Raw genomic sequence first — 20,878 nt, forward strand, 5'->3', positions numbered from 1 at the left:
CAGTCAAATCTTGAGCCCTTTGATTAAATATTCCTCTTATTCTTTCTCTGCCCTCCCACCTCCATGGCCTGGCAACTACCACCATGCTTTCTGGTTTCAGTGAACTATTTTGGCCAGTCATCTGAGCTGCGCCCTGTAATCTGCTGTCCTGTCTGGCTAAGTGCTACCTGTAGCTGTTCTACATCTGACTTTCACTGAGCCCATCACACACTTTAGGCTCATTTAAGTTACCACAAATGTTAGGATTTCTTTCTTTTCTAAGGCTGAATAATATTCAATTGTGTGGGCATACCACAATTTCTTTACCTCATCGGTGATGTTTAGGTTGCTTTTACATCTTGGATATTACAAATAGTGTGAAAAATATAGGAACGTAGACATCTATTTGTTGTTTTGATATAAATATATTTATACATTTAAATAATTATTAATATTATATTAGTATTTAATATAATTATAAAACATTAATATATGATAACATTATACATGGATCATATATTACTTTTGTTCTTAGTTTTTATTTTTATTTATTTATTTTTTAACTTTCGAAAAGGTGTCTATATTTTCTTTTTTTTGAACAACTTTATTTTAAAAAACAAAGATAAATGTATAAATTTTAAGCATTTTTACATAAAAGTATATGAATACATTTTTGTCAGTGCTTGGCTTTTTTTTTCAAAGGTTTGATAGTGTGCATTAAGGTCTTACTAGTTACAATGAGCATAAAGTACATGTAAAACAGGATGTAACCTGTAATTAGTCAAAGTTTTCTTGGTGTGTAAGGATTGAGAATAATGGTTTTTCTTTTCTTTAGTTTCTTAGTTTTTAAAGAACCCCCGTACAGTGTCCCATAATGGCTCCAACAATTTATATCTCTGTGTAGCATATCTAGAGACCCCCTTTTCTCCAAGCAGTATTCACACTTATTTTTATTTTTTTTGGTAGTGAACCTTCTAACAGGTGTGAGTTGGAGACTCATTGTATTTTTGATTGCACTTCCCTAATGATGGACAACACTGGGTCACTTTGAATGTATCTTTCTCATTAGGAGACACTTCTGTTCAGGTCCTTTCGTAACTGGCAGAAACAATCCAAAGGAAGAAAGGTTAATTTTTAGCTTATGGTTTTCAAGAAAGCTCAGCCCAACATGGCGGGAGCCGCTTAGGCAATGTGTGGTCGTATGTATTCACATGGTTCAGACCAGGAGGTGGAGACAATCACCAGGAATGGACACTACTTCCCCAAACCTGCCTTTAGTGAACTACTTCTGAGTCAAGCCTACCTTCTAATGTAGTGGTTTCTCAATCTTCCTAATGTTGTGACCCTTTAATACAGTCCCTCATGTCGTAGTGACCCCAACCATAAAATTCCTTTTATAGCTATTTCATAACCATAATTTTGCTACTGTTATGAATCACAATGTAACTATATGATATCTCAGATACAATAACTATGCAGGATATCTGTTACTGTAACTATGCAGAATATATCAGATACTTACATTACATTGTTACATTAGGTTACATATCAGATGCATTACATTGTTACATTAGGTTACATATCAGATGCATTACATTGTTACATTAGGTTGCTCCACTCCAAAAGGGGCCAAGACCCACAGGTTGAGAACCACTATTTTAAAGGTTCCATAGGTCACAACTACAAGCTGAGGGAGAACCTAGTGTTCAAAACAAAAGCCTGCATGGGACATTTCAGATCCAAACCCACACACCTAGGGATAAGCCAGCTGATATCAAGAGCCTGGCTGGACATCTCTTTTCCCTCACCGTGCCTGGGGTTCATAATGTCCTTCACACAGTTTTAGCACGGTCCTTCACAGTTAGTCTGTGTTCCACAAGTCTGACAGTGACTAATGCAGAACACTCTGTGCCCATTTACACTTAACAGCATTTGCACGGTTTGTTTTCCCAACTCTGTCACCTTTGGAACTTTGTTGACCCTTCACAATCCAGCTCAGAGGCCAACTCTTGGACCCCTGGCAGAGGCTTGGTGGGGAAAGCTATGCCCATGAGCCTCTGTTCATGTCACTGTCCTGAGGTGAATGCCATGTTTTAGTACCATTGCTGTGTTCTAGCATGTTCTGCCCCCAACCAGCTCATTCCTAGCTTTGGATTCCATGCATGTTCCTCAGTGTCATGCTGCTGTCCCCAACCCTCCCATCCCACTTTGTCACCTCTTGTTCACAGCACAGTTCCCCTGTGTCATTTATTGCTTCCTGATCTGTTTCTTTTTTTCAGCTCTCGAGTGTAATGTTTTTAGGGTATCTTCTCTGGTACATCTTCCAACATGTTTCCCAGTCCAGCTTAATGACTTGTATCATGTAACCTTAACAGTATCTATCTGATTGGTTCTCATTTGTCCTCCACTCTGCCTTCAGTCATGGATGGGAAGCCTCCCTTCCTGCCCCAATTTTCTCTCCCAGGGCTGTGCACTTCATTGGCTCCCTTTAAACTCCTGTGGCTCTTCCATGGCCAAGTGCTCTCCTGCTACCTAAGGGACTGGCACTTTCAGGCTTAGGGTGGACTTACTTGCATCTGAAAGCAGTTTCAGATTTTAGATCACAGTGGCTCCTTCCTCTCCTTCCTACAGATGATCTTTGCTTACTACAAAGTCCTAGGCTGGCAGAAGCTAGAGTTCTCATTCCCCGAGACATGGTATTTTTTTGTTACATTGTGTTGACATTATCTGTTCTCAAGTTCTGTTGATGAGACGACTTTGGTATCTCTTTTCTCCTTTTATGTGCATGTGTATGGCGTATGTGTTTGTGTGGGTGAGTGTGTGTGCACACCCCTGTACGTGTGTGTCCATTGCACGTGGAGACCAAAGGTTGCTTGCTTTCTGTAATGATTGCTTTTCATTTTGTTTTTGAGCCAGGGTTTCACACTAAACACAGAGCTCAACAGTTAATCTGGGCTGGTGGGACAAGGAGCTTTAGAAATTCCGTCTCTGTCTCACCCCAAGGGACAGGGTTACAGAGGAGCACTGCCCCAGGAGGGGGTGCGGTTACAATGGAGTACTGTTTTGGGGGTGGGGTCACAGAGGAGCACTGCCCTGGGGGTGGGGTCACAGAGGAGCACTGTCCCGGGGGTGGGGTCACAGAGGAGCACTGTTCTGGGGGTGGAGTTATAGAGGAACACTGTCGTGGGGGTGGGGTCACAGAGGAGCACTGTCCCGGGGGTGGAGTTACAGAGGAGCACTGTTCTGGGGGTGGGGTCACAGAGGAGCACTGTTCTGGGGGTGGAGTTATAGAGGAACACTGTCGTGGGGGTGGGGTCACAGAGGAGCACTGTCCTGGGGGTGGAGTTATAGAGGAGCACTGCCCTGGGGGTGGGGTCACAGAGGAGCACTGTTCTGGGGGTGGAGTTATAGAGGAGCACTGTCGTGGGGGTGGGGTCACAGAGGAGCACTGTCCCGGGGGTGGAGTTATAGAGGAACACTGTCGTGGGGGTGGGGTCACAGAGGAGCACTGTCCTGGGGGTGGAGTTATAGAGGAACACTGTCGTGGGGGTGGGGTCACAGAGGAGCACTGTCCTGGGGGTGGAGTTATAGAGGAACACTGTCGTGGGGGTGGGGTCACAGAGGAGCACTGCCCTGGGGGTGGGGTCACAGAGGAGCACTGCCCTGGGGGTGGGGTCACAGAGGAGCACTGTCCCGGGGGTGGGGCTTTAGAGGAGCACTGATGTCCTAGATGAAGCTCAGGTCTTCAGCTTACACAGTAGGTGCTTTACTTCTTTTCTAGATGCTCTACAATGAAGGTGGAGGGAACTGAGAGACAGGTACCCAGTTGTCATCCTCACTCTCACTTGGAAGTCCTTCCTTTTCCTCTTTTAGATGAAAGTAATTTCCACCAACAGAACTTTGAAATGTACTGAGAACTTTGCCAGGTCACTAACAAAACTAGCTGACAATTCTTAAGGATTTACAGTGTCCCAGGCATGCCCTTAGATGCTTCAACTGCATTTTCTCATTTGATTATTGGGAAGATACCTCTGATATTTACATCTTATAGGGAAGCAATTTCCCCAGCATGTGCACGTTCTCACATGTAATTTCAGTCTCTGGTTCAGCATCGATCGCTGAACTGTACAGATGAGGAAGGGTTCAAAGAGGTGAAGTAACTTGTCTAAGGCCACAGAGCTCCACTCTGGCTTCAATTATGCTCCCTGGTGCAAGGAGAGGAAAGTTGCATCTGGCATCTGCCTGGGTGGATGCAGGAGCTTGTGATGCTGAGCATGGTGGGCGCCTTCTTACCTGCCTCTGCTCCCCCTGTGCGGTGGTCAGGGCAGAGGATGCCTCTAATCTCATTCCCCATTCACAGAGAACAGATCTCAGAGAACATGCAGGAGATCACCACGCACCCAGGAAAGATACCACAGGAAGCACTGCCCTCCAAGGTATCAAGTTCTCCAACACAAGTATTACGTAGAAAAAAGGATGACGTTACAAAGACCTGCAGGCTGGGAGGATAAAACAGGCCTAATTCATGATGGCTGGGAATAAACAGAGTGTAAAGAAATGGGAGAAAGTGGGTTCTAGCACACATGCTGTGGAAGACTTCACATACCTTTGTGGTCCTGTGGGGTCTGTGCTGGCGGTGTCCAGTGCTGTGATGAGGCTGTGGACTGCCACAAAACTGTCTTAGCTCCTCATGAAGCTATGTGCAGTTACAACAGTGTCCTTGATCTTTGCATTTGGGATACGATAATCACCAGGTATTTCCCTTTTAATTTTTTTTTTAAATTGGGAGTACATGTTTTTCACTCTGTTAGAAACTGAAATAATTACTTATAGTATTATTTCTTGCAACTGCATGGGAATCCATGATTATTTCAATAAAAATTTCAATTAAATTACAGAGAAAAGGGGGAAACGAGGTTGCCAGGCAACCTGGAGCACAAATTGAAGCAAATGTTTAATTCTTGGAAAGCCTAACTGACCACTGCTATTAGAGAATATCCTGACCCAGACCGTGAGGGGACATACCAGGTCTTCATTAAGCACTGGCAGAGGATGGAGGCCTTGGAGACAACTGACAAAAATTTAAACAGACCCAAACCTACATGTTAGGGTGAACCAGATCACAAAGGAGAAGGCTGAAAAAGTAGAAGCTCAAACACCCAGAATGAGAACTGATCATGACGTCACAAGGGCAAAACAACACAGCTGTTGGTGGCTTTCCCCAGCTGAGCATCTTGTTGTGAGTGCCTCTCACGTGGTCCACACCCTGGGTTGAGCCTCATCTGGAGGAAGATCTCCAAGGAGACCTACTCAGATACTGGCTTCTCCCATTATTTCTTCCTCCAGTTCAGGGTTTCATGTGGATATGAGTGTTTTCCCTGCATGTATGTATATATGTTATGTCTTTTCAGTGCCCTGAGAGGTCAGAAGGGGGCATTGGATCTTCTGGAACTGGAGCTAAAGATGGTTGTGATCCACTGTAAGGGGCCTGGGACAAAAATCCTAGTCCTTTACAAAGCAGCAAGCATTTTTAGCTAGAGTCATTTCTCCAGCTGCTCAGAATTAAAAAAAAAGTTGGCTTTTGAAAAGTGTAAAAAGTGTGTGTGTGAGTTCATGTGTATATGTGCATTTATTTGTGATTATGGGTGCAAGTGTGTGATCATGTGTGTGTGTGTGTTTATTTGTGTATGTGGGTGCAAGTGTGTTCATGTGTGTATGTATGTTCATGTGTGTATGTGGGTGCAAGTGTGTTCATGTGTGTATGTATGTTCATGTGTGTATGTGTGTTTATTTGTGTATGTGGGTGCAAGTGTGTTCATGTGTGTATTTGTGTTCATGTGTATATGTGTGTTTATTTGCGTATGTGGGTGCAAGTGTGTTCATGTGTGTATGTGTGTTCATGTGTGTATGTGTTTATTTGTGTATGTGGGTGCAAGTGTGTTCATGTGTGTATGTGTGTTCATGTGTATATGTGGGTGCAAGTGTGTGTTCATATGTGTATGTGTGTTCATGTGTGTATGTGGGTGTGAACACCTGTGTGCACATGAAGGCCAGAAGAAAGTGTCATATCCATTAGCACTGGAGTTACAGGCATTTGAGTGGGTCCCCCTAGCTTGTTATGTGGGTCTGGGATCTGAACTCTGGTCCTCAGGAGTGTACAATAGTCACTGGTCAGCACTGAACCATCTCTTGAGCCGTTTACTGTGGAACTTTGCTGCCAGGGGATCTATGGAAATATTTTCTGAGATGTGGCTCTCCTTATACCACCTGGAAGTGCCTCCTGCTGGGAGAATTCTCCCCACATCTGTAGCACCAAGAGGTGGTACCACTAGGGAGTATTCCTGATTTTCTTACCACATACACCAGACTTCCCTCTCTCCTTCTATACCCTGAAATGAATAGTGAGTTAGCACCAGAGCTTATCTAGTCCCCAAGTTTATTCCTAAACACACAGCATCATGGCAGGCAATCTGAGACGCTCACTTCTCATTTCAGAAGAAACCATGGCCTCATGTGCATTGTTGGTTTAGAAATGACTCCTTCTTAAGTGATTACTCCTTCCACAGTTGCGAGCTTTAGGGAATGACAACTCTAGGATCGTGACTTATAAACAGAGTTTAGCCACACAGAAGATAATTTTAGGCACTGCATGTCCAACTGCTTTTACTGGAACATGAGAATAGGTATTGAGCAGGGTTTTTGCCTGCCCAGACTATAGACAGCAATATAACCAGCAAACATCTACAGCACATCAGTGCCACCCCAGCCTCCCAGCTCACTCCTGCTACTTTCCTGAAAATGTCCTGAGATATCAGAGTTATCCTTACACTCGGATATCTCCTGGTTTTCTGCTTTCCTCCCACAGCACAGAGAGATGGAAGGTTGACCAGTTGGAGCATTAGATTTTGATGGCTTAACTGAGTGAGTTCATGATGACTGAGTCTTGACTTTGAGCTCCCTATATACTGCAGAGCTAGTGAATAAAAATGTTATATATTTACATACCACACACACACACACACACACACACACACACACACACACCTTAGCTTTCAACAACAGAAGTGTAGAGTGGATAAAGCATTTTGAAGAATGGCTTAGACTGTGTCACCTCTGCAGTCTTAGAGACGCACAGTATCAGTCCAGCTGAGAATAATGGGTACACTAAAATTAGAATCATGGTTATTTTTATATGCACATCCAATGTGGTCCATCTATCAGTTTGAGCCTAGGTGTCTAGAAGGCTCAGTTGCATATATGAATGCCCTTGTATTCTGTTACTCTTAAAGTAATCATTTGGGAGAGTAGTCCAGGGGAGGCTCTGGCCACTTGCATCAAGAACGTGTGTGTGTGTGTGTGTGTGTGTGTGTGTGTGTGCGTGTGTGTGTGTGTGAGAGAAAGAGAGAGAGAGAGAGAGAGAGAGAGAGAGAGAGAGAGAGAGAGAGAGAGAGAGAGAGAACTTGTTACTCTCAGTAAATATCCCAGCTGGAATTTTGCCCCGCCCCACCCCACTCTACTACAATGTTGTTCTATGATTAGAGGCTTCATGTGGACACCGTAACCTTTCCTGACTTTGGTTTTGTTTCTACTACCCTATGGATAGATTATGCAAAAGCTTTAGGTCTTCACTGTGCCTTCTCATCAGGTGCTTACCTGAGCCTACCAGCAGTCAAGTCATTAGGAATCCTCAGAATGGGTCTTTCTAATGTTAGGTTGGAAAGAGACTGTCAATCTTCCGCTGTCTAAAAGCAAACTCTTCTCTGACCCACTGGGTATGTGAAGGAGAGGAACTTTGTGGTGTTAAAGAACAATGCCTCGGAGCCCCAGATACTAAGTAGAAGCTACAGAGTTCAAAGCCTGCCACCAGGTCCCTGTGTCTCTGGAATTCAGAGCTGCCTGGGACCTTCAGGACCTAGCTAGTAGCCTCCCCTCCAGAATGGCAACACCAGAGCCGAAATCCAGACAGAGGAAAGTTATCCATTTGACACGTAGTCAGGAGGAGGGAAACTGTGGAGTCTGGTGGGTGGTTGTGGGTAGAGTTGCAGGGTGAAGAGCTCCTGATGTCCGACAGGTAAAGATGAACAGAAGATGAGGGGCAGAAAGTTTTCTTTGCTGTCTGGAGGGATCAGCATATGTTTCTGTACCAAACTGTCAGAACTGGGAATGAAATGTCAGCATGAACTTCCAATAAAACAGGAAGAGCGGAGAAAACCTGGCAGGGCGATCACTCCAAGATGTTAACATTCCATTCCCCAAATCAGCCTTTAAAAAAATTATAGGCAGTCACAAAAAGAAAAAAAAAACCTATAGAACAGGTAATTTAACAGAAGAGTGCTATTTTTAATTATGAAAGTTTTAATTTCCCTTTTCTCCAAACTTCGTTATTTCTGCTAATAAGCTTGTCATCTGGGCTGGGGCTGATTATAAGGGCCTGGGGAAAAGGTTTTATTGTCTGCAATGACAGTTTTACACGTTAGCATTTTACCTTTCAGTTTTATGAATTGAATGTAACAGGGAGTCTCTAAAAATTAGGATGCAGTTCAGAACATTACCTCAGGATGACTTCATTCAAACATGCAAACACACCCATCTTTAGGGTGAAGTCTGGGTCCCTGTGGTGACTAATTCTACGCAAAGGCTTAAAGGCAGAAAGGAACCCGTGAGAACTAGCAGGGAGTTTAGGGACGCCATTCTGGATAGGGTTTCAGACAGAAGACTGAACTATAAAGCTCCCCCACCAGCCAATAAATTAGAATCATGCGCTAAATCTTTATTGTATACAGAACATTCAGTTGGGAACTGTGGGAGGAAAATCAAATTTGTGCTCACAGGAGCTGTTTAAAAGGCAATATAGGAATCAGTTACAATGCAGAATATGTAGGGACCTGTGTGAACAGAACAGATGTAACTAACACAGAAGCCTTCACTTAGAACAGGCTTGGTTCATAGCACAGTCCGTAAATGTTCTGAATGAAGGAATGAGAGAACGGATGGAAGAACAGGTAGACAGCACACACATGTAATCATCATTTGTGGTTTTCAAATATTTGTGTTGAAATATTTGGGTTGCACAGATGAATTTTTGGGATGTTACTTTTAAGCTTAATTTGTGAGATTAGTCATCTATGTGTGTGTGTGTGTGTGCATTGAATGTGTACATACATGCATGTGTGTGTGGTGTGTGAATGCATATGCACATATGTGTGTGCATGTATGTGTGTACATGTATATATGATTGTATGTGTGTACACCAGAAGTTGATATCAGGTGTCTGTCTACTTTTGACACAGGGTCTCTCACTGAACCTGTAGCCTGCTGACGAGCAAGCTTCTGGGATTCTCCTCTCTCTGCCTCCCCAGATTTTTTCCCACATGGATGGTGGAGACCTGTATGGAGGCCTCATGTCTGCGCAGAAGCACTTCATGACCAAGCCACTGTGCTAGCTCCCAGCTTAACCTTTAAGGGGTAGGTAGTTCATGTTCTATTTTTGTTTTATGTGTTTGAGCATTTTCCTGAATGTATGTACACACATATGCACCATGCATGTACAGTGCCTGTGGAGTCTAGAGGAGGGGGTTGAATCCCCTGGAACTAGAGTCATAGTGTGGTTGTGAACTCCCATGTAGATACTGAGAGCCAAACCAGGTCCTCTGCAAAAGCAAGTACTCTCAACCACTGAGCCATGTCTTCAGCCCTCTTTGCCATTCTTTATTAGATCTTACTTTATTTGATAATAAAGTCATAAAACATATATATTTCCACTAATTTGGAATGGTACGGCAGAGAGTATGGTCCTTGAGACCTCAGGGTCCATAGACTTATATCTGCTTTTATTTTAATATTTAGGTATGATTTTCCCCTTTCTCTCCCATTTTCTTATGAATATAGATCTGAAATTACAAGGATATAATCCAACCAAGACAAAGTCTCAAGAGAAAAACCCACCATAATACCTAGGACCTGGTGTTCAAAAATGTCTTAATGTATGTGCAAATATGTATATTATGTATATGATGTGTATACATGTCTGTGTGATGTGTATGATGTGTATCATATATATGTATATGTGTGATGTGAATGACATGTGTGATGTGTACATATATATGATATATGATGTGTGTGCATATGTGATACATATGATGTATGTATGATGTACATGATGTATATGCATGTGATATATATATGATGTGTATGTGTGTAGTTTATATGCTGTGTATGCAATATGTATGATGTATTATGGTGTATATGCATGTATGATGTGTAGTATGTGTATACATATGATGCATATATTATGTGTATGATATATGTGATGAGTATATGTACATATCTGTGTAAGATATATGATGTATATGTGTGTGATGTGTATGATGTATATGTTAGTTATATTTTTGTTGCTGTGATGAAAGATCATGACCAAAGCATCTTAAGGAAGAAAGAATAAATTTTGGCTCATGGTTCCATCCATCATGGCTCATGATGGATGAATGTCCATCATGGAGAAGGTACAGCATGGAGAAGGCATGGTGGCTGAAGCAGGAAGCTGGTCGGTGACAGTTTTTATTTTCATGTAGAAAGCAGAGAGAGAAATATAGAGAGAGAAACACACACACACACACACACACACACACACACACACACACACACACGGGGTGGGGCAAGGAATAGGAAGGAAGTAGGGTGAGGCTATATATCCGGAGAGCCCACACCCAGCAATGCATTTCTCCCAGCAAGGCTGCATCTTCTAAAAGTTCCATAACCATCCCGCACTTAAAACCAAGTTACCAAGTGCATAGGGGTGATCGAGAAACACGAGGGACTAAGCTACAGAAGAAGTTCTCCAAGTAATTTATTGTTTTTAAAAAATGTAGTTATTTTTATCTTATAGGTATGAGTGCTTGCTGCATGCATCTAAGGGTACCAAGTGTGCGGTGCCCATGGAGGACAGAAAGGGGCATCTGATGCCCTGGACTGGAGTTACAGACTGTGAATTGCCATGTGGGTGCTGGGAATTGAACCTGGGCCCTCTGCAAGAGCAACTACCAAGCCATCTCTCCAATTCCTCTAAAGTAATTTGTTAATAAAAAAGCTCAGTCAGCCAAGTGCTTCCTGTGTAGACTTGAGGACCCGAGTTTGGTCCTCATGAGAGACAGAGGCAGAGTTGAGAGCCTGTAATGGTGGCCTGAGGGACAGTTAGTGCAGATGAACAAGGACCTCCAGGCTCAGTGAGAGATACTATCTCAAACTGCACCAAGTATCTAGAGAATAAAGAAAACCCCTGCTACAGACCTATGGTGGCACATTCCCCACACATACAAACACACTGACATGACACACACAAACATTGTTGGCTGGGAAGGTGGCTGGATGGTTAAAGTGCTTGCTGAGCAAGCATGAAGACTGGAATTCTGATCCCCAGAGCCCGTGTAAGCCAGTTGATTAGATCAGCCTCCTTTTTCTTTTTTTATTTAAAGACCAAATTTCCATCCTAATAATAAAACGTTATCTTCACAGTTAACATTGGTCTGGAACTCTTGGACCAGTTCTAGAAACAGCCACCATGGAATTCCTTTCAGGCTTGTTAAAAAATAGAGGAATTCAATTTCAAGTACAGATTGAGGATCGGGTGGGGCCATGCTGCCTGCTGCTAGACTCATGCCTTTTTCAGGGTGAAGGTCTTGCCAATACCCATTGACAATGACCCAGGGCACACCACCAAGTAACAGGTAACGGGGTGAGGTTTCAGAGTGGGCTTCCGAGACAAGGAAGGAGCTCAGCCACTCCCAAACACAACTCAGACTCCCCTGGTGTATTATCCACCCAGATCCCAAAATACCCTATCTACCTCCCCTTAACTTTTTTCCCCTCCTTCTCAAGATGTCAAGTGTAGCTTAACCTGTGACTAACCTGGGTTGTTACTTTGTGTTACTGTTACTTTCTTCTTTTGTTACTTTATGTTACTTTCTTCTTTTGTTACTTTATGTTACTTTCTTCTTTTGTTACCTTGTGTTACTTTCTTCTTTTTTTACTTTGTGTTACTTTCTTCTTTTGTTACTTTATGTAACTCTCTTCTTTTGTTACTTTGTGTTACTCCCTTCTTTTGTTACTTTGTGTTACTTCTTCAGTAAGATACTTAACCTAAGTTCACACATTAAACTTTTACATGCACAAACTACCTATTGAAAGGTAAATTTATTCCTTGGATTCACAAAGCACATGCACACATCTGTATCTTTGTTTGCTAGTCAGACATTTCCTTCCCCAGACTATCCTCGCCGTAACATGCTCTATCTGGCCAGTGCTTATACGCAGCCATTGGGATGCTGTCTTCAGGTTAATGTTTGCACAGGTATCAAAAAGCAGGAGTGGACATTTTGCATATTTCTGAGGCAGACAATACAGTTAAAAGCAAAATAAAGTCATAATTTAATTCTTCCTCATAAGACAAACAGGCAAACATTTCCAGGGTAGAGGTGTAAACCTAAGGATGGGAGCCAAGGTGATTTCACTTTGTTCCAGCATATCTAAAAACTTGTCAAGGCAGAGGGACTGTGAAGGAAAAAAAGCAAGCAGATGTAGGGACATTCGGGTTCTCCTAAATCAAAGGGAGGGGCACTGTCAGACTCCAGGTGGGAGTGTGTATGCAAAATTAGGTCCAGGAGCACTAAAACAAATGACAGCCTATTTCCAAGGCACAGCAGGAGGGCACAGTCTCTCTGGCGTGGGATATTTGTTTTGCAAAGATTTGGGTATTGTACAACAATCACACAGGCTTGTGCTGAAGTTGTTAAGATAAACAACCCCCAAACCTTCATGATCACTTTGCCAATCTACCAGATAGAAGAGTCTGGGCATCAGTGTGGTTTGACCATCTCCTGAGGTTGTCATGAACTGCCACAAGTAACTAGGAGGGCCACCAAGTCCACTCAGCATCTGGAGAGGAGAGCGCTGGTGAATGTCATCGCACCTGCTTGAACGCTCTGTCGAGCCCAGTGTTTCGGGGGCTGGAACAGAGAGCTGTCAGCAAATTGGTTCCTGTGTAAGTACGAAGGTTGCAGTTTGATCCCCAATAGCCCTGTAAAAAGCTGAGCATTGTGGTCTGTGTTTGTAATTCCCCAGCACAGGACAAGGAGCCAGGAAGATCCCCTAGGGCATACTACCAATCAGTCTAGTGTAATTGGCCAGCCCCAGGTCTCTCTAAGAGGAATATCCAGACCAGATTAGCTTGTGGGCATATCTGTGGAGGAGTGCCTTGAATGATAACTGATATGGGAAGGCCCAGCCCACTGTGGGTGGCACCATTCCCTGGGCGGTCAGCCCTTGTCAGTATGAGAGAGCTAGCTTAGTAAGCCGGCAAGCAGTGCTCTGTCACGGTTTCTGCTTCGAGTACTTGCTTAATTTCTTACCTGACTCTCCTCCAGTTAAACTATAATCTGAAATTTTAAATAAGCCACCTTTTTCCATAAGCCTTAGTCAGAGTATTTTATCACAGTAACAGAAAGGAAACAGACCACCGCCAGAAATGAGCACTGAGAGGAATACGTGAGGGAGATGGTAGACGTAAAATTCCAAAAGTCCAATGTACAGTATGACCTCCAATCACCAGTGAGGCCCTAGATGGTGGACTAAGGAAGTCTGAACACAGGCCCTTGTGTGTCTGTGTGCCTTTCTGTCCCTGGGGAGCTAGCGCCTCCATTTCTGAAGCTCCGTAGTCCGTTATGTGGACCTGAGGGCTGTTTGTCAGCAAGGAGTGCACGGCCCCACATAGAAACAGCAATTAAACACAAGTGCCGGTGTGGGAGGCGATCAAAGTCCCGTGCAAACCTGAAATAAAATCCAACTCTGTTTTCCCCCTTCTTCTGCCACAGAGTAAGAAAGGAAGGCCTCCAAGCGCCAGAAGGGCAGGCTCTGAAAAGATCTGGAAGTTGAGAGTTCTGTTGTGGGGCCTTCCAGCGGCTGAGAGACAGCAGCTAGAGCCCCTGCCAACCAGCTCAGGGAAACCCTGCAGTAAGCTAAAAGAGGGAGCTTGGGTTGGAAACTAAATTCACAGTGAACGGCTGGGAAATAATCATGATGGCATCTTACGCTGTTTTTAAATTTTTTAATGCATTTTATGTGTCTGGGTATTTCACCTGGATATGTGTTTGTGCACATGTGTTTGCAGTGGCCACGGAGGCCTGGAGAGGGTACTGGATTTCCTGGAACTGGAGTTACAGGTGGTTGAGAGCCACCATGTGGGTGCTGGGAACTGAGCCTGGTTCCTCAGGAAGAGCAGCCCATGCTCTAACCACCGGGCCACCTCTCCAGCCCTTTATTGTTATTTGTTTTAATGCCACTGTTCACATTCCCATCATAGACGGTTCCTCTGTTTTCTTCTAGCTGTTTTATAGTTTCACACACCTTACTTATTGAAATTTATCATTACTGTATGCACATGGTGTACACGCGTGTGTGCATGTGTGTGCATGCATGTGTGTGTGTGTGTGTGTGTGTGTGTGTGCGTAGAGTCAGTTCTTTTCTTCAGCTGTGTTCAGCTCTCAGAACCCACACGGAATGCACACATACAAGCAGGTCAAACACCCCCACACATACAGATAAACAAAAATCTCAAAAAAAAAAAAAAAAAAAAAGAAAAAAAAAAAAGAATCCAGCAAAATGTAAAGCTGGAACAAGTGTATGGAGCAAAGGGGTTTCACACATACCTGTTTATCTAGTCAGTGACCCAGAGGAAAGAAAGGTGTCACATATCAGAGCAACAAACACCATAAATAAAGACACAGCCGATAAGGCGACAGAATCAACACAAAGAGCCCTTATTAGAGTCAGGACACATTTATATACTCACAATTCTAAGGACTCGATGTTGTGAAAATGCCCCTTTTCTGCCTCAAATTAACTTATAGTTACTGCAATCCTAGTTAAGAGCCCAGTGGATTTTTAAATAGATTTTGAAAACCTGACTTTAAGTACATTTAGAAGAACAGATGCATGAAAACACACAAGAATATTTAGGGCAAAACCAAAATGACCAGGTGAGGAGTCAAGGAAGGGAAGAAGGTGACCTACACGAGTAAAACTCATTGCAAAAGGACAGTAATCAACCAGGGGAGAAAGGGAATCACTGGAGACTAAGCATTTAAGTAGGGATAATGGGATTATGGAAAGGAGAGGGTAGGGGTAGGTTAGTGAAAATGAAGGCTGTAGGAAAAAGCCTTATGTGGAAACAGCTAGTTTGTAAGCTGATTCAAATTCTATTTATTTATAAGAGAGTTTGAACAGAAGTGTCCCGCATGGGTGTGCAAGGATGCTCCACTACACATACTATCCCTACAAGCTATTGGTTAGGTAGGTCCCAGGGGCACCCAAACACAGGGCACTGCCATTGCCTGGGATTGCCCACCATACCTAGGCGGTAAGACCCTATCATTAAGATACCGCTGACTTTGGATACAGGACACAGAGGAATTAACCCTGAACTGACCAGGAAACTTATTCTATGAAATATAGTTTACACAGTTCCAGAAGGTGGTATACAGGCAGCTGGGAGAGAAAATATCAGTGATCTTACCCCGTGCTGAACGCTGTGTGAACATGTGAATTACAGATGTTCCATGACAGTTCTTAAGATGTTAGGTACTGACCATTATTTTTTAAATTTATATATATATATATATATATATATATATATATATATATATATATATATATATATATATATATATATATATATATATATAAAATGCCTTTGCCTACATGTATAAAAGTGCACTGAGCACAGCTAGACCCACAGTGGCCAGAAGAGGACGCTAGATCTCCTGGAGTTGGAGTCAGGCACAGCTTGAGCTACCTTGTGGGTGCTGCTAACAAGTGGATGCTGGGAACTGGACCCAGGTCCTCTGCAGGAGCAGCTGTTTTTAACTATAGGGGCATCCCTCCAGCCCAGGTATTATTATTTTAAACTTTCATGAGAACATGCTTCAAGGGAACTATATCACCGATTTGTTTTTAAAATCTTAGAGATCTTGAAGAACTCCTTCCAAGCCTACAGTCCATTGACGCTGACTTTTTGGCAGGTTGACCACGTCCTGAACAGCCAGTCTCTGCCTGCCGTGCTTTCATGTCTGCTAGCCGAACTGTCGCATGATGACCTTAGTAAACCAAGCTGATTCAACTGTGCCAAACTTCGATATTTCTGCTAAAACAATTTTACAACATCGTATTAAGGGAGAAGAAAGTAATACAAAGGGCCAGCCGTCTAAATAACATTAGATTCTTTTTTTCTTCTTCTTCAAATGCCATGTCTGAGAATAAGTCACACACAAAAGAAGAATTCGCAGCTTAACAACAGACAGAAGTTCTGACATCTTTCCAATTGAAACCTAGATCTGATCAATAGGCTAAGCTTCGAGGATACTAACAACGGCTAAGGGACTTTAATAAACACAGAGCCCATTCTTGGTGTGTTTCCAGTTTTATCACCTGAAGTGAGAAGAATGCACCATTTCTCATGATATGTGTGCACCGTAAGTTTTCCGGCTTCTTCACTGAAGTGGCCTGCTCCCTCAGCTCCATGAGCCATTTCTCGCGTGAGGTATGGAAAGGTAGGGGCCAGGAGGCCAGGCCTTGTTGGCAAATCTCAGAGTCAGGTTTAATGCGGTGATATTACTAATGTATTACCTGAGGCCTGTTGGTAAACATGCCTCCTTCTATTTAGTTCTTGTTTCTAAAAATTTTAATTTTCAGAGCCGGAAATGATGTTACAGGCTTTCGATGCTAACCCTCAGAGGCAGATGCGGAGTGATTTCAAGTCTGAGGTCAGTGTGGGTTCAGTAATGATATTTTATGTCAAAATTTTTGCTGCTCAATTCTCATGAGCTAATTTTAAGACTGTGCTTCTAGTTAGTAACTCTAAAATATTTTTTAAATGGAATTAAAAAGTTTAATTATGGTCTAGAGAGATGACTAGTGGTTAAGAGCACTGGCTGTTTTTCCAGGGGACCTGGGTATGATTCACAGCGCCCACTCAGTGGCTCACAACTGTTCAGGAGATTTGATGTCCTCTTCCGGCCTCCTTGGGCATCTGACATCACCAGGCAGTCGGGTGATGCACGGAGATACGTGTGAGTAAAGCACATGACTCTGTGCTCGTGTGGAGGTCAGAGGGCAGCTTGAGGGAGCTGATTCTCTCTCTCTCCATCCTGTGGATCTTGGGGCCTCCGATTCAGGTGACCAGGCAAGAACTTCTATCTGAGCCATCTCATTGGCCCTCAATTCTTCTTGAGACAAATGCAGCAGGCAGTCTTACAATGGCTAAGGAGGACAATGGCCCTGGAGTTTGCCAACCACAGCTGAGCCCGCGTGCTCAGGGTTGGCTGTAGAACTCAATCTCACAGCTTCGAACAGGAATTGACCAGCTGAGGTGAGTTAGACAAAGAAAGCCTGGTATATATATATAAAAGACCAACCCACTGTGCTGCAGAAAGGGTGAGATTTATGGCATGCGAACCATGTCCCGGTTTTCAAAGGAGAAGGGAAATGGAGTACATCCATGAGTACATATATGGAAATATCTGCATGCATATTCACATGTGTGAGTTGTGTGCACATAGACAATGGAGTTTGACAGTGGACAGCTCTCCCCTCCAGTCTTCCGTCACGTTTTATCTACGGAGGCAGGGTCTAGTCTGGTCAGCTTGCCCCAGGGCCCATGCCTCTGAACGAGAGCTGGGATTCAGGGCTGGATTTCAGAGCTGGGACAACACACACACTTGGCATGAACTCCAGATCCCATTATCCACTGAGCCACCTCCCCAGCCTATTCCATGTTAAGCTTTATATCCTGACAAACTCTGAGGCTAATGGAATAAAGAAGAAACTTGTGAATCACCAGTAAGTCAGTGCTGGAGGCCTTCCTTAATATATCTGCTGAGTCTTACGACAGAATCCCATATTCTAGAGGGAAAGAGCCAGACTCTGGGGCCATTTCTATTTTGATACCATGTGAACTTCCACTCAGAATATCCTTTGTATGTTTAAGGAGCCTGAAACGAATTACAAAATGGGGCCACTGATAGCCAGGGAACATTTACTAAAAACAACAGGAAGCTAATAAAAACTGGCATGGTTTGCCAGCGCAACACAATCACACTTCGAATACACCCCTTCCCCCCAACTCCAGGACCATTTTCCATTGTAAGAGGCAGGATGTGAGTGGAGATGTGATCTTCTGAAAGCATCAGAGAAAGGCAGAAACACAGAGATCATTATTTGAGATTTAAAATAACACAAACTGCTCGCAGGGAAACTAGGTTTTCTGCCATGTTGACGGCGCCCAGATGAGCCAGAGAAAATGTAACAGTTTGCAGCTTTAATTGGGTCTGTCTCTCAGAGGCACACCTGCCATTCCTGTCCCAAGACAATCAAGCCAAGCAAAGCTGGTTTGGGCAGTGTTTGAGTGCATAGGGAAGGGATGGTTACAAAGTGACTGATGGAAAGAAGGCTCAGTCAGCAAAGTGCCACTGTGCAAACATTAGGACCATAACCCTAAAATAAAAGCAGGTGCAATGGCACATGCTTGTAGCTCCAGTACTGAGGACAGACAGGCTTACTAGCAAACCAATCAAGGTAGCTTACACCACAAGTTCCAGGCTAGGGAGCTCAAAAGCAAGGTGTCTGTCACCTAAGGAATGATACCTGAGTTTGGCCTCTGACCTTACAGGTATGTGTAACTGTGTAAACACACACACACACACACACACACACACACACACACACACACACACACACACACAGCCTACAAAATGAATGGTATTTCAAAGAACTCCTGTGGACCCTGCCCCATGACTAGTGGTATAGTGGAGGAAGCCTGCCGGTATTCTATTGCACTAGACTTCGATGCCTAGAGCTACACCCTCTTGTTTCAATTCCCAGATCTGATGCTTCCTTGCTGGGTGGCAAGTTCTATAATCTCTGTATGTCTGTTTTATTTGTAAAACGAAGCTAGGAATAGCTTGCAAGGTATAGGCAGTTTAGAGTGCTTCAGGATTTTATTTTATACAGAAAAAGCCATAAATAGATTGCCTGGCACATTATTTGTTCTAAACAAGTTCCTGTTCAACAAATAGTGAAAAACAAAACGTCTATTTCTGCTATTTCTGCTCACTAAATGTCTTGAGGATTTGACACCGTAAGCCAGGATTGGTGGCTTACACAAGAGTTCCAGCATGCAGGAGGGAAACCAGGACAGATTATACTATGATTTCTAGCCAGCCCAGAATACAGATCAAGACCCACCTCAAAAAGCAAAAGCGGCACCCTTATAGTATCTGCTTAACTGTTTTGCACATGCTTATCTGAATCAGAAACCGGTAAATGCTCACTTCTGTGACGGCTGCTCAGTGGGAGGAATTCAGACGGCTTTTGTCAGAGGAGAGCCCGGGCCCTGGTGTGCAGGGAAGTGGGTATCACAGAGGCGAAGGCAGTTCAGAAGACACACAGGGCCTGCTGCCCCAGGCAGAGGAAGCAGAGAGAAGGTGCCGATTGCTTTGGCTTTGGATCTCTTGGGAGTAAAAGTCTGGGAGGAATCAGCAGCTGTCCCTGTCCCCCAACTCCCAAGAGAACAAAGACTAGCAGACCTCCCTGCTTGACAAAGTGCTCCTCCCAGCTCAGAAGCGTCCATTGCCCGGCTCACGACCACATCTTTCTTGATTTAAATATACAGTCGTTAACCATTTAGTTCTTTGAAGAACCCCCTCCTAACGTCCATTTCAGAAGGCAGGTCAGGAAGACCCCAATGGCCCTTCCTGAATGTCCTGGAATGCCTGGCCACCGCTGTGTGTACCTCAGCATCATGCAATGGACTCATCAACTGCAGGACTGGTGCCTATGTAAAGAAGAAAACTGAACTCACCTAAATAGTTGTTGCTCTTCTGCATCTCCGTGATGTTAATTTTTGTGGCTCCCTGGGGAATCTCTACAACTCGGTGGTAGCCCAGGCTGGTGAGGGCATGCTTGAACACTCCCGACACCACCTGGCAGCCTGTGTTGTCACCTCCACACACCCCACACTTGTCCACGACTTTGTCAGATCCCAGGAAGTCGTCACAGCCAATGCTCTGCAAAAAGATAGGAAAGGTTTTGTGGTGTGGGCCAGGAACGTCTGTTAGGAAGGTGTGAGGAGGGTCGGCAGAAGGTCTACTGCCTCAAACTGACCTTCCCCCCTGCTCCCAGACTGAGGAAATGGCTCAATTAGGCAAAGGGCTTATTGTACAAGCGTGGGGGTTTGAGTTTGGAGCGCAGCACCCCGTGTTAAAAAAAAAAAAGATCCAGACATGGCAGTAAATGCCTGGAGTCCCAACACCAGAAGGCTCCTGGGGTCTCCTAGTTTAGCCAACCAGTGAGAAACAGTGTCTGTAAGAGACTCAAAGAGTTAAGATGAAGAGAAAGAGAAGAAAATAGGCCACATCAACCACTAGTTGCCACATGGACACATAAGTTGTATGCCCATATACCCACATGCACATACATATTTTAAAAGTTCATACACGCCTTCATTAAACATATATGCACATAGCATTATTCTGGGAAAGAACCTTCCATTTCAGCTACTTGTGAAATGCATCCTCCAGGGATATGTTGGGGTCCCCACACAATCAACAAGACAGATCAATTTAGTTCATTTGGCCAAGGTAATTGATCAGGAGAAAAGGAACGGGAAGGAAGCAGGGTTTGGCATTTATATACTTGGAAAAGAGACGTTGTTTTCATGCCCCCGGCTCCCACTCTGGACTATGGAGGGTCACGGGTACCCCATGCTGGGAATTTACTAAATCTCTTTGGAACCACACAGTACATCCCTCACTTCAAACTGGGGTTTGCCTCCATGTCAGTTCTACATCGCAGA

At 43.9% G+C, this 20,878-nt stretch overlaps 1 protein-coding gene across 1 annotated transcript in view; it reads right to left on the minus strand.

The window, feature by feature from the left end:
• Positions 1-20,878, minus strand: part of THSD4 (thrombospondin type 1 domain containing 4) — a gene marked incomplete at both ends in the record, with an annotated part of 155,893 nt that overhangs the window by 54,245 nt on the left and 80,770 nt on the right. The window contains one exon of the mRNA XM_080929924.1: positions 19,886-20,090. Within this exon, the coding sequence (XP_080786050.1) occupies positions 19,886-20,090 (205 nt within the window). The remainder of the gene's footprint in view (positions 1-19,885; positions 20,091-20,878) is intronic.

Source organism: Micromys minutus (genome assembly GCF_963924665.1).
Source record: "Micromys minutus genome assembly, chromosome: 16".
NCBI classification, from domain to species: Eukaryota; Metazoa; Chordata; class Mammalia; order Rodentia; family Muridae; genus Micromys; species Micromys minutus.